At 45.5% G+C, this 12,813-nt stretch overlaps 1 protein-coding gene across 3 annotated transcripts in view; it reads right to left on the bottom strand.

The window, feature by feature from the left end:
• The window catches only part of TLE1 (TLE family member 1, transcriptional corepressor), a 79,739-nt gene extending 67,630 nt beyond the window's left edge, over positions 1-12,109 (bottom strand). Inside the window, exons 1-4 of one of the 3 annotated variants that reach the window (XM_038125876.1) lie at positions 10,757-12,109; positions 10,072-10,172; positions 8,417-8,480; positions 8,278-8,322 (exon numbers count right to left, since the gene is read on the bottom strand). In XM_038125876.1, coding sequence (XP_037981804.1) covers positions 8,278-8,322; positions 8,417-8,480; positions 10,072-10,172; positions 10,757-10,780 — 234 coding nt within the window. In that variant the 5' untranslated portion in view covers positions 10,781-12,109. The remainder of the gene's footprint in view (positions 1-8,277; positions 8,323-8,416; positions 8,481-10,071; positions 10,173-10,756) is intronic. The other 2 variants (XM_038125873.1, XM_038125875.1) reach the window with 2 other exon arrangements.
• Between the last annotated feature and the right edge of the window lie 704 nt (positions 12,110-12,813).

Genomic DNA, 12,813 nt, shown 5'->3' with positions numbered 1-12,813 from the left:
TTTACCTTCTTTTTAGAGAAACAAAAAACTTTGTTGTAAACAGGAACTGTTGGAGCAAAAGTACAAAAGAATGATCTTTCTGCAAGTCATCTTTCCCAAGAAAGTGTAAGGTTTTCATCCCTTCTCCCCAGCTTAATTCAAATTTCTATACTTGAAGTTGAGATCATCATGTCTTGAAACAGAGAGCATGGCATTTCAAGGGGTTTAGAACACTTAAAAAACAAATTCATAAACAGGCACATTTCCACAGATCATAAAACCCATCCAGTTTCAGACATCCTTCATTTTTCTTGAGCTAACAAAAGCAGGTTCTCATAGACTTAACGTCTAATCAAGAAGCAGCTCAGCAAGCATACCTATTCCTGCTCCCATTCTCCAAAATGAAAGCTGTCTTTTGTTTATGCTTGCTAATCCACAGAAGCCTTTAAAATGGCACAAATAGAGATGGCAGCATTTTGTTCTCTAAATCAATTTTATCCTCAGCCATCAACTAGATGTTCCGGCACACAGAAAGATCAGTCCTTCCCTTCTAATTCAAAAATCCATACTACCATTGCCCTTGCAAACTGCTAAACAAGCAGTATCGGCAATGCACTTGTGTTCTGTAACATATTTACTGCAAATCCCAACGGCTTGCCTCCTAATGCAGTTTTCTATTGTGTCTGTTCTTGTGTCAATACAGTGACTGGTCACCTTACAAGTAAGTTGCTTTGACCAACTGTTTACACAAACATCAAAAAGCTTCAAGACAAAGAGAAAAAAGGCCAAACAGAAAAATGAGAACATCCATGTTGCTGAGGGAGGAGGACAAAAAAAAAAAATACAAAAGCCCAAACAAACCAAGAAGTCTTAAACCAAAACACAGTTTAACCTCAGTTTTCTGTTTTGTTACCATATAGCCAAAAAGGCAATTTAGCTGCCTAGATCATGTATGAAGTACAAAATACTTTCAGACAGGCAGCCCTGACACAAAGCTTACCTAACACCCCTTTAAAGAACTTTAATCTGTAATTTAATCATCAGGGCTAATTTGCTCACTAAGAACAAATGTTCTGAAGAACATAAAAAAGATGGGAGCAACTTAGCCAATCCCCAGTTAGTGACTAGACTCTTCTAATACACTCTGCAATTTCTTATTAGACACAGAGTATTATCATTATAAAAAAGTTCAGGGACACTCACCAAACACATTAATTTCCTGAACTGATTTCCCCATACTAGAAAGTGTATTTTATAAGTAGGCTTGCTAACAACTGAAATAAGACTCAACACTCAAAACAAAAGAAACCCAAACAGCCCACCTTGATGCTGTCAAGATTCATATAAACCTATGGCAACAATACTAAAATCTCTAACTTGAAAATATAATCAAAATACTTTCAAGGGAAATTGGAATCAAAAAAGGCTTACCACATTGTTTCACAGAGTTGCAGTATTTTAAATTTTTGTTTTGTTGGAGGTTTTTGTTTGTTTGTGCAGCACTAGGGCTTCTTTCTTAAAAGAGACAACCTCAAGAAATAACTGATTTTTTAAGTCTAACCTGATTTAAGTAGAGTTCGGTTAGGATTAAACTCAATTTCAGCAAGCTCTAATCCACTTTTCAATCACCTCCAGCACTGTGCCAGAAACAGTTCACCGGTGGAGTTTCACAGGGGCCTTTGCTGCAATCTGTTTTACTAATATGATCAGCAGCAAAGCCTGGAAAAGAGAGCAAGCGGCAAGTATGAAAACTTGCTCCATAAAAGAATTAGAAAGAAAGTAAATACAAAGGCTGCAAGGAAATAGAAGTACATTATTTTATCCATAAGAAAGTAAAAGCGTCAGACAAAGAATTGCAAAGAGACCTTACAAGAGTAAATGGGCAATGAAACAATTGTACATAAACAAGATTTACACATACTAGGAGTAGACATCCCTAGCCACGTAAAATGATGGTCCCTGAGCTTACAATTATCATTCATGAGCAAGACCTCAAATGTGAAAGGACTCTCAAGCAGTTTAGCATTTCATGGCAATGAAAAGGAAAAACTTGGAAATTTTACTGAAGAAATAAAAATTAAAAACAAACAAACATCATCCAGAAAAACAGAAAAAGGTGGTAATACAAATCTCTCATTCACCAGCATATAGTTCTGCATATAGTTCTAGCTCCCCTTTTCAAAAGTCTAAGTTCAAAATTCAAAAAGGTTGAGTGAAAAGAAAAGAAAGTGATCAAAGAAAGCTTCACAACTGTTTAAGCTGAGACTGCCCAACCTTAAAAGGAGTCAACACAGATGGGCTGCAAGAGGTACAACATTTTGACTCGACTGAAAATGCAGCTAGGCATCAACAGTTTCTGTCCTGAGAAGCAGTGACCATCTAATACATTGGAAACCAGGTTCAAAGCAAACAAAGGTGGGGGGGTTGTCCTAAATCAGGAACAACTTTCTCCCCTCAACAGCACAGCAATGGTGGAAACACACTAGAAAGCAGTTTTGCAGAGGAAAGCTCTGGAGAACAAGTTGAATATGCATCAGTCCCACACTGATGTGCTGATGAAGGCTACACCTCATGTAAAGACACAGGAGAATGACTGTAACCAACTGGCTGATTGAAACAATTCCCCTTTCTGTTGCCCTTGTTTGGCAAGAAGCAAGATGCTGCCAAACTGGAGCAAGTCTCTACGTGTCACCAGTAAGATGATCAGGCAATCAGAGCACACATGATACCAGGGAGAAAATAGATTTGATCAGCTTCAGGAAGAAGGGGATTAATGGGGAGACAAGACCTCACTGCCGAAAAAGTGATTATGGAGAGGACTATGTCAGCTCCTTCTCAGAGGTGCACCATAGAAGAACAAAAGGCACACAATGGTTACCAGTGCGGAAAGGCAAACTCTCAGCTGGTGAAGGATAAAATTCTTCACAATAAGGGCAGGTCAAACATTAGAAAGTGTTGCTCTGACATGTCACGCAGTATTACCTCCAGAAAACTGTTTTGAGTAGAAATTTGGTACTTACAAGAACACAGGTTGCAAATTCAGCTTGACTATTGGATCAACTTGGAAGAATTTTAAAAGTCGTAGCTTCGAAGTAACCATAAGGACTAATCTGTTAAACTAGCTGTTTTGACAATTAAATGCGGACAAAACTATGAATTCTCCCTGCCTCTGTTTTTCCTCTTTCTGAAAGGAACTATGTAAGTGACTATTGTTCAAATACCTACACTTAAGAATCCAAGTGTGATGCAGAAAGTAACAATAGTAGTGTTAGACATAATTGCCATTAGATGTCCCTAAATCTTACCCCAGGTTGAAAAGTAATTTCATTAGTTCCATTCAAAGCTGTTATCATTTTTAAAGTGGGTACAGTGCAGTCTTCTGATAAGTGCCAGTTGATCCAAAACTGGGTTTAAAGGCTTCTACTGTATGCCAGTGGTGATCTATCAAGTCTAAAGGATCCTAATTTTCCATTTTGCATAGGAGACACTGCAATTTTAGCACTTTGCTGCTAACACTCAAGTAGAGAGGGACAAAAGGCAATTCAGATGCTCAGCTTGATTTTGTATAACAACCAGCAGAAGGAGGAAAACTATTAAGCTTTCCCCACATAATCTGTTGTGACAAAAGGATATTGCGCATTCAGAAAGCATCTCCTCTCCTACTCTTCCCCCAACCCTGAAAGTTACCAGAACTTTTTTTCCTTCCCTCCAATTGAACAGATACACAAAGTACATCAACAGACCTTGCAGTGCAAGCTCCAGCAATGCAAGGGAGATGTAACAATGTATCTGGTAGGAACAGCGTCCTCACTCTGGCTCTGTGAGGAACCTGAAATCTGGTAGACTAAGTCTAAAATGAGAGATGATCAGGCCCTATTTAACATATGTACAGTGTTTACACTCTGACATGCTTTTGAATTAAGTTCGATATGGAGCTGACATAATAGACGGTATCTGACAACGTGGTTATGTGAAAGACACATGGAGATGTACTTCACAGCGCCCTGAATCTGTCATATAACTCCTTCACAATAATGTTGGCCTCAAGCTTGAAACATGGTTCAAAAGTCACGAAAGTTGAGGTAATTACTCTAGTCTTTTCTCCTCTTTCAAACTGGCAACTCTATTTGTGGTTGAAATAGCTAGGCTGCTGACATAACTGTACTCATTTAGAAACCAAATATTTGTAGAATAAGTACAGTTTTTTCAGAGAAAAATACTGTTACAATCAAGCCTAACATTTTCTCTTCTAAATAAAAACTGGTTTTGCATGTCTTTTGTGGCTGTGCCAACTGTAAAATGTTCTTGAAACATTCACTGCACACCACCAAAACCTTAAGGAGTTTTTCATTCCAATAATTAAAACGTAGGAAAAAAGAAGAAAATTAATTTCTTTTTAAATCCCTTTCAACAGCAAAGCCATCCTACTCAAGAGCTGCAGAGAGCTAACTAAGCTCCTTAATTCCCTCCTGTTTAACCCTCTCCTGAAGACTGATGTTCTAATGAGATATCATTAGAAGACTCTGTCCTTTGCCATGAAGCATTAGAAATGATTCCACAGAACGGTCCAGGATAACACAGACATGTAACTCCTGTACAACTGGTTAAGACAATGCAGCTTTGGAGTCTGTATACTTTTCTACAACAGGCAAGCTGCTGAATGACAGGTCTGCCTCCAGGCAGGTCACAGAGATCAAAAAGACCCACCCAAAGAGAAGGAAACCTTGCTATAACTGTTGGGATAGCAGAAATCCAGATGCTGCAGGAGTTTATAAGTCTAGCACTCAGTTCAGCACTACTGTATTTTTTTTTCCTGTGGCTGCCTGCCAATGAACAAAAGATAATCTTGCACCTAACCAATCCAGACATTAAATGCACAGGAAACCTTATCTTTTGACTTATGACAGAAGATGACAAGCAGAGCTGGCGAAAATAAAGACACAGCGCCCTAGGAACCAAGCGCAGCAACTCTAAGTACAGGAGGATTTTTAACACCCAACCAGCTATTCATCTTGGCACTAGCAGTTGATTCATCTGCTTTGCCAGCCACAGATGTCACAGGGAAAATCTCACTTGGACAGCATAACACAGAAAAGAAACTGAAGACCACACAATGTTCTTATTCATTCTGTCTTGACACATATGAAAACAGCATCTAAATCAACCCATACCCTACCTAAACAAATCCTCAGGTGGTTGTTTCTGTTTCAGATATGCAAAACTTGGTCAGTAACTTCACCATAGGACAATTTCTATAAACACAGTATAAGTGTCTACATAAAACATGTGCTTAATAAAAAATTTCTGGAATTCTTAAATTAAAGTTTAAAAACCTAAGCAGAAAAAGAATGAAACAAACAAAACCAAATCTAAACCAGACACAAATGTGTCAAAACCATTATTTCCTGACCACTATTCAGCCAGCAGGTTGAGACGCAGCAGCACCTTGATTTAAGCACACATTATGCAGTTAAGCACTGCAAAGGGTCAAAGCTAGATTTGAGAGGAAAGCCTTTCTGTGGCCATTTCTGGACTTAAATGCAACATATTCAAGTGAAAAACTCTGCTGTTTGTGTATGCAAAGTTCACCTCAGTTAAGTCCATTTATAACAACATTAAAGTCTTGACTAACTTTATTTTAGTTAAATTATAACAGACTATTAAATTAAACAAAGACAGAACTGCTGACACAAATCCATCAGTACAAGAACTCAAACTCATTTACACGCAAGCTAACTGCAAGTAATTCATTTTATCTAAGTGACTGTACCTTAAAAGTGATGTACACACCACACTCCACAAAAAAGCTCGGCTGCAGTGCAATTTTGTTTTCAAACAGCAGCCCAAGCAGTCTGAAGAGTTTCACACAGAGCAAGTACAGCATCCAAACAGGAGGAAGACCTTAAAAATGTTAAAGCTTGTTCACTGGAAAGTTTCCCCATTGCTGCATTTTCCAGTAACAAAGATGTTGTCAGAAATGACAATTTTTCGTGTCCCCTGATGATGTCTTGCTAGCATTTGGTTATAAGCCATAAAGCAGGAATAATTTCAGCCTGTCAGGAGTCTAGCTAATGCCCAGTTTCCCCCTAGAGAGAATTCCTGTCAAACGTAATGAGAGCTCCAAAGGCCCTTTCTACAACATAATGAGCACTTAGGCCATGCTGGTGATCAGCCAGCAAAAAGCATCAATTTGAGCCTGGCTACACCCTTGGGGGTAGACGTCACCAGTTAATAAGAATTATGATTACTATCTGTCAAAAGCCTCCTCGGAACTTAGCAGTGGAAATTCAGAAGGATGTCATTGTTAGGGGTTTTTTTGGTTTGGTTGTTTTGTTTTTTTTTTTTTTGCTTCCTGTAATCTAAGGCCACCTACATACTGAACTGCAACACCATTTGGCATCCTCACTGCAGGAATCTAAATCAATAGCCTTTAACATGAAGGTGCTACTTTTACCAGAAATTAGAATTACTTAACATGTAAAAGCATAGTGTCTGAGACTCACATCCAGAGAAATGTATTTATACCTTCAAAAGCCTACTATTTCTTAACAGCAAGCACAGAGCAAGTGTGCACTACTCTCCCCAGCTACAACTAACACAGATATAATGCTCTGTCATAAATCTTAAAAGCTTCCGAAGAATCACCGCCTACAGTTCTACGTACATATCACCGGGTACATAGTTCTAATTGCCATACATACGGAACATTAAACCTTTATACATATGTTAAGGTCAAAGTGGGAACCTTAGTTCTCACCCACTTTAATCCTGGGGGTTTAATTGATTTAAAGTTAAATTATTAAAAGTTAATTCCTAGTACAGTAACTGAAATAACACATTCCTTTCAAAGAGCTCCTGAAAATAACATCCGTTTCTCAACAAATGATCTCCCTATACAGATACTGGCTTCCTCACAGGTTGCAGTATGCCAAGAAGTTGTTGAAGAGAAAAAATGCAAGAAAAAAATCTCAAAATCACAAAGTTATGAAAAGTCACCTAACAGAAAGACTGACATTCTCCTAAAACACAAGCCACAAAAAATTTGTTAAGCTACAATACAGAACCAAGTCAAATACTAAGCTTGCTGTTTTATCTGGTTATTTGGTGCATTATTAAAAAAAAAAAAAAAAAAAAAAAAAAAAAAAAAAAAAAAAAAGTTGTCATAATATGACTTCTTTTAATGGCATTTTTAATTGAAACAAGCAAAAACCCTCCAAAACCCTAAAGAATACCTACCCAGATTTGCAGATGGAAAGCCATCATGGAATTACAATGTCACCCTACCAAATATGGTATTTTTAGGGGAAAACAAAACAAGCAACAAAAAAAAAATTCAAAGAGTTCAGAGTTACAAAAGCAAAACTCAACTCCGTAATTCACTTGCTTAATGAATGTCTTTGAATATACTGAAGATCCGAAGCCTGAACTAATCAATTTCTTCGCTGTGCCCTAGCCGGTCAGCCATGCTCTTTAATTTAATGAAACAAGAGTTTTAGATGAAATAGCACATACACATCAAGAAAGAATTGTATTGTTGCACTTTGAAATGTGTCCAACTGTGCAACTTCATCTAATGATAATTTTTTTAAGAGGCCATCGATTTCTGAAAGACTTATTGTACTAGCATCTTGATGAAAAAGTGAATGTCAGCATATCTACAGAATACTTACACCCTGCCATTAATGCTTTATTTGGCAGACAATGACTACTCAATTGAGGGTCCTCTGGGCTGTGCAATCATTTAGCTTTTCTTCTCTTATGAGGTCCTTAGTGTCTTGTTCCAGTTCAATACTCTTTTTATTCACCATTATAGTGGCCATAAGTGTGAATTTTATGGGAACTTGCAAACTCAGTCATAACTAGAGCTTTCCAAGTCACTAATCTCTTCATACCTTTATAAGGCAGGGATTTGAGTAACTATGACTACATATGCTACACAGACACAGGATCAGCTCTACATGTCAGCACCTCTACCAGTAACAAAACAAACAAACAAAAAAAAACCCAAGCCTAAAAACCTCAAACTTGTAAAGTACTGAACTGCATTTTTAAAACCACAGATTCAAGATCTTTCCTATTTATGCCAAAGTCTTTTAGAACCAATACCAAAAAAGGTATTGCTGCTTAACCTAATCTACACCTCATCTGACAAGAGGTAGGCAAAGGTCTACTAATCAGGCTACAAATCAGGCTATTGATTTAGACACGATACCATCATCTGAGCATAAACAGCACAGCTACATTTAAATGCACCAGACAGAGTGCAGATTTTGTGGCTTAGAAAACAAAAGGTCTTACCTGTTTGTGCATTTCAATGTTTAATCCGTATGACATTTCATAGTACTGCAAATAAATGAGCACACATTATTTTCTTATACTGACTTACATTGCATTAGGAGATATTTAGTGAAATAAAGATAAAAACAAATATACTTACCATCACATAATGCCTCTGCATTTCTGTCTTTTCGCTTGCCAGCTTCTCACATTCCAATTTAAGGCTACAAAACAGATCATGATTTAATGTAACATGTCATTTTTTGGCATCTACCCTCCCTATTTGTATTTTGACCGAAGCTGATAATTAAAAAAAACCAAAAAACTCATAAACTGACTTGCAATATAGAAAGACTCAATCATACTTGAAATAAAAAGGCAAAAGAAGAAATTTGAAGAACATTCCATGAGTGCTGAAATTTAAAGAACATTTCATGAGGCCTGAACTATCTACAGTACCTAAACATATCCACTCTTCATACTTTGACAAAGAGCTGCTGTTAAGTGCTGCAACTCACAAGTTAGAATAGGATATGAATCTCCTCTAAGTACTTCTCAGGAGTAAAAGAGATAAAAATAGAGGCATTTCTTTCTATACAGCATTTAGTAAGTGACTGCCAAGTAAGACCAGTCACATTTACAATTACAATTTGAGTATAATTCTTGCCTTAAATACATTCTAGCACATGTTACCTTGCCCAGTGCTTGAAAACTGGTAATTCTGACTACCATTTACTGGCAAGTTTCTTTTCCATTTTTGTTTTCATAAACAGAAGTTAAGTTGCATTTGCATGACAAACTGTGATATAATTCTGACTACCTTCACTGAGCTTCAATGTTTCCTTTGTTTTCTATCAAAACCATTTTTTTTTAATGATACTTGTGAGCATCCTAAGGAACAGTTAGTGTGCAAACAGTATTTTTCACTCACAACTACAAAACCAGATGTTTAGAGTTGACGTATTTCTTAAGCAATAAATGGCTTAAGCGAGTTAAGGCTACAGTATCATAGGTAAAGGAAGAGGAAGAATAACTAAAACCAAGCAATTTCTGACTGAGAAACCTGTAAAGCTTTTACTTCTCTCCAAATGTTCCAGGTGCATGTAAGTACAAAATCAATGAAGATTAATGCTCCTTAACACCAGATGGCCAGGATCAAAAAGAACCTGTACCCTGAATCTCTGAAAGGACCTCAGCAGCAAGCACACATCCACAAAGAACTTCTGTAGGGCAGAGCAGCAACGAGGAGTGCATCCCACAACTTCCACGCATTCTGGTAAACTTTGTGTTACTACTCTGAGTACTTGTGTGTTTTAACCGTCCTCCCTGGATCTTAACCACAGGACGCTGGCATTTTATTAATTTTTGCATTTACACCACACACAAATGAGCAAACATGAGAAGTAGCCTCCTTAACGCGCTGTGCCACAGAACTGGCGCAGGTCTTCTAGCGATATACTGAAATGACCCCTCCACATACGGGTTCCCAAGACACACTGTATTTTTTCAAAGGCACAGAGGTGCCGAACGCTCCAGTTTCGACAGTTCAGCTTCCGCAGCTGCCCGGGGAGCACCGGCGCGTTCAGGGCAAGGCTGTCCCCCCGTACGCGCCCGGTCCACCCGGAAGCCCGCGCCCGGCCGCGGACCGGGGCTGCCCGCGCCCCCCTCTCGCCCGTCGGGGTCCCTCGGCGGGGCTCTGCCGCGACGCCGCACGCCACCGCCTGGACGCGCCCGTTCGCTGCAGCCCCCCGCGCCCGGCCGGGGCTAGTCCTGCTCCCGCAGTCCCTGGTCCCGGGGCGGCCCGCCGGCGCTCACCTGTGATACTGCGCCTGGAGGAACTGGAACTCTTCTTTGATGCGGTCCAGCGACTCCGGGATGGTGAATTTGAAAGGCTGGCCCGCAGCCTGGTGCGGGGTCTGGCGCGGAGGCGGCACAGGAGAAAGATGCACGTTCAGACACTGCGCGGCCGCCCCGCGGGCAAGAGGAGGCGGCGCTGTCCATCGCGGCCGGGCCGGAGGGATGGAGAGAGCGCCCGGCCCGGTCCGCCCCCGCCCCGGGGCGCTGCGCACTTGTTACCCACCTTCCCGTCCCTCATCTGCGGTGGGGCCGAGGTTAACCGCTCCGGCTCCGACCCACCCACTCCTGCCGCCGCCGTCTACACGAAAGCGGGAAGTGCCGGCTCCTCCCCGCCGACCCCCGCCGCGGAGGCACAGCCAGCCTCATTCCGGGCGCTGCGTTCGGCGGATGCTGCCTGGCCCAGCGGCGACCCCCCCGCCGTCCTGCTCAAGGCAAGTAAGTTGCCCACGCTACAAAAGTACTGAGGGCCGCTCCGGCAGGCAGGACGAGCCGCTCGAACCCGGAGAGAATGAACTTGTGAGGGCGCCTTCCTCTCCCTCCCCCCAAGCTCCAGCCGAGCAAGCCAGCTGGAGGCGCGCTCCGGACCGTCCGGCCCTCGCCCCGCGCCCCGGACCCGCGCAGCGGCGGCCCAAGCCGTACTTACGGGGTGCCGGCTCTGGGGGAACATGGCTCCGGCCGCGGCGGGTCTCCCTCGCAGCGCGGCTCTCGCGGCGAGACTCCCCGCCCTGCCCCGGCTTCACACCCGGTGCGCCAAGGGGACAGGAGCGGCGACACCCGCCGACCGCCTTCCCTCCGCCGCCGCGAGCAGCAGCGGGGCGAGGCGAGGCTCAGTGCCCCCGCCGCGGGGACATTCCCCAGCCGCGGCGTCCTTTGTTGCTGTTGTTCCGAGGAGGGCTGAAGGTGGCCGGGAAAGGCGTACGGGCCGCGCTCGGGACGGTCACCAGCGCTCCGCGCTCTTTCGGCTGCGCTTCGACCGGCGGGCGGCGCCCGCAATGCCCGGGCGCGGCGGGACGGGACCCGACGGGCTCAGGGGGGAGGCAACAGCCGCGCGTCAGAGGGAGCGAATAATCCCCTTCACGGACTCGCAAGTGGTCGATGCGATTGTAAGGCCGGAAACCCCAGGCGGAGGCGACTCCTCTTTCCTCTTCTGCCCCTTGTCAAAAGGGGAAAATCCAGCAGGAGGGAGCCGATCGCAGTGCCGCGGCGGGACCGTCGCAAGCCGAGGGGGCCAAAGAAAGTCTCCAGGCAGAGACGTGTTGCTCGCAGGCGTCGGCGCAGGAGCCAAACCACCGGCAAGACACAGGGCGATGAACAAGGGAGGAAGGCAGGAGGAGGAAGGAGGCGGGCGGGGGCTCTCGCACAGCCGTCGCCGATCGGAGCAGCTCCAATAGCACATGCACAAAACGCTGGAGGGCAGAGGAAAGGGTACCACACACGCAGCACAGACTCTTCCGTTAGTTGCAGAGAAGCCCCCAGCACAAAAGGAAAGCAAACCCCTCAAGATGCTTGCTGGCCTTAGCGTCCAGGCAACCAGCCCCGCTGGGGAAGATCAAAAAAAATCCCAAAAAAAAAAAAATAGAAATGAAAGCGTCCTTTTGAGGTTTAAATCAGACGGGAAGCTCCTTCGTGCAACAGCACCACTACAGCCTCTTACAGGCGGGCGCGAATCTGGGAGCTGCGCGTCTCACCAGAGCCCTCCGAGCGCGATACATCGCGGCGACATCAGCATCATCCTCATGCTCGCTCTCCTCCGCGGTGGCCCGCCGCTCCTCGTCGACCCGGGATAAAGTTCCCCCCAGCTAGAAAATCCGAACCCCAGCGTACGGGAACACCACCGGCTTCCTTTGCCCCGTCCCCTCCGCTCCGGCCAAGGGCAAGGGGAAGCCGAGGCGGCGGCCTGGCGGGCGGCGCTCAGCGGGACCTGAGCGCGGCTGTGGCCGGGCTGGACACGCCGAGCTCGCCCGCGCCGCTTACATTAGCACGCGGTTTCACACTCCGCCGGCTAACCAGCGGCGCGGCCCCGCCCACGCCGCCGCGCGGGGGGGCGGCCGCCCAATCGCCGGCCCAGGCGCCAACGTGGGCCCGTGACGCGCCGCGGCCCCGTGGCCCAATGGCGCGGGCCAGAGTCGCGCCGCCTCTCGGCTTTCGCAGGGAAGCGTTTCTGTGGCGGAGCGGCGGCAGCGCTCGGAGCCGGCCAATGGGAGGGCGAGGGGAGCGCGGCGCCGCGGGGGGGCGGGGAAGGTCGGCGGGAAGGAGAGCGGGGAGGCCGAGCTGTCCGTCAAAGTAACGTGGGGTCCTGCGCTGGCGGGCGGGGCCGCGGCAGCGGGAGCGCGGCGCCTGCGCGCGGCGCCTCCGCCGGAGTCGCCGGGGGGTCCCGTCTGGCGGAGAACGGTCCGCACCGCACAGTGTCCGCACCGCACCCCACAGTGTTCGCACCGCACCACAGGGCCCGTACCGCACCGCACCGCACAGTGCCCGCACCGCACCACAGGGCCCGTACCGCACCGCACAGTGCCCGCACCGCACCGCACAGTGCCCGCACCGCACCACAGGGCCCGTACCGCACCGCACAGTGCCCGCACCGCACCACAGTGCCCGTACCACACCGCACCGCACAGTGCCCGCACCGCACCACAGTGCCCGTACCACACCGCACCGCACAGTGCCCGCACCGCACCACAGTGCCCGCACCGCACAGTG

This window comes from Motacilla alba, chromosome Z, assembly GCF_015832195.1.
Source record: "Motacilla alba alba isolate MOTALB_02 chromosome Z, Motacilla_alba_V1.0_pri, whole genome shotgun sequence".
Classification (NCBI taxonomy): Eukaryota; Metazoa; Chordata; class Aves; order Passeriformes; family Motacillidae; genus Motacilla; species Motacilla alba.
The sequence above is the reverse complement of the archived record's forward strand: the minus strand, read 5'-3'. Positions and strand labels throughout refer to the sequence as shown.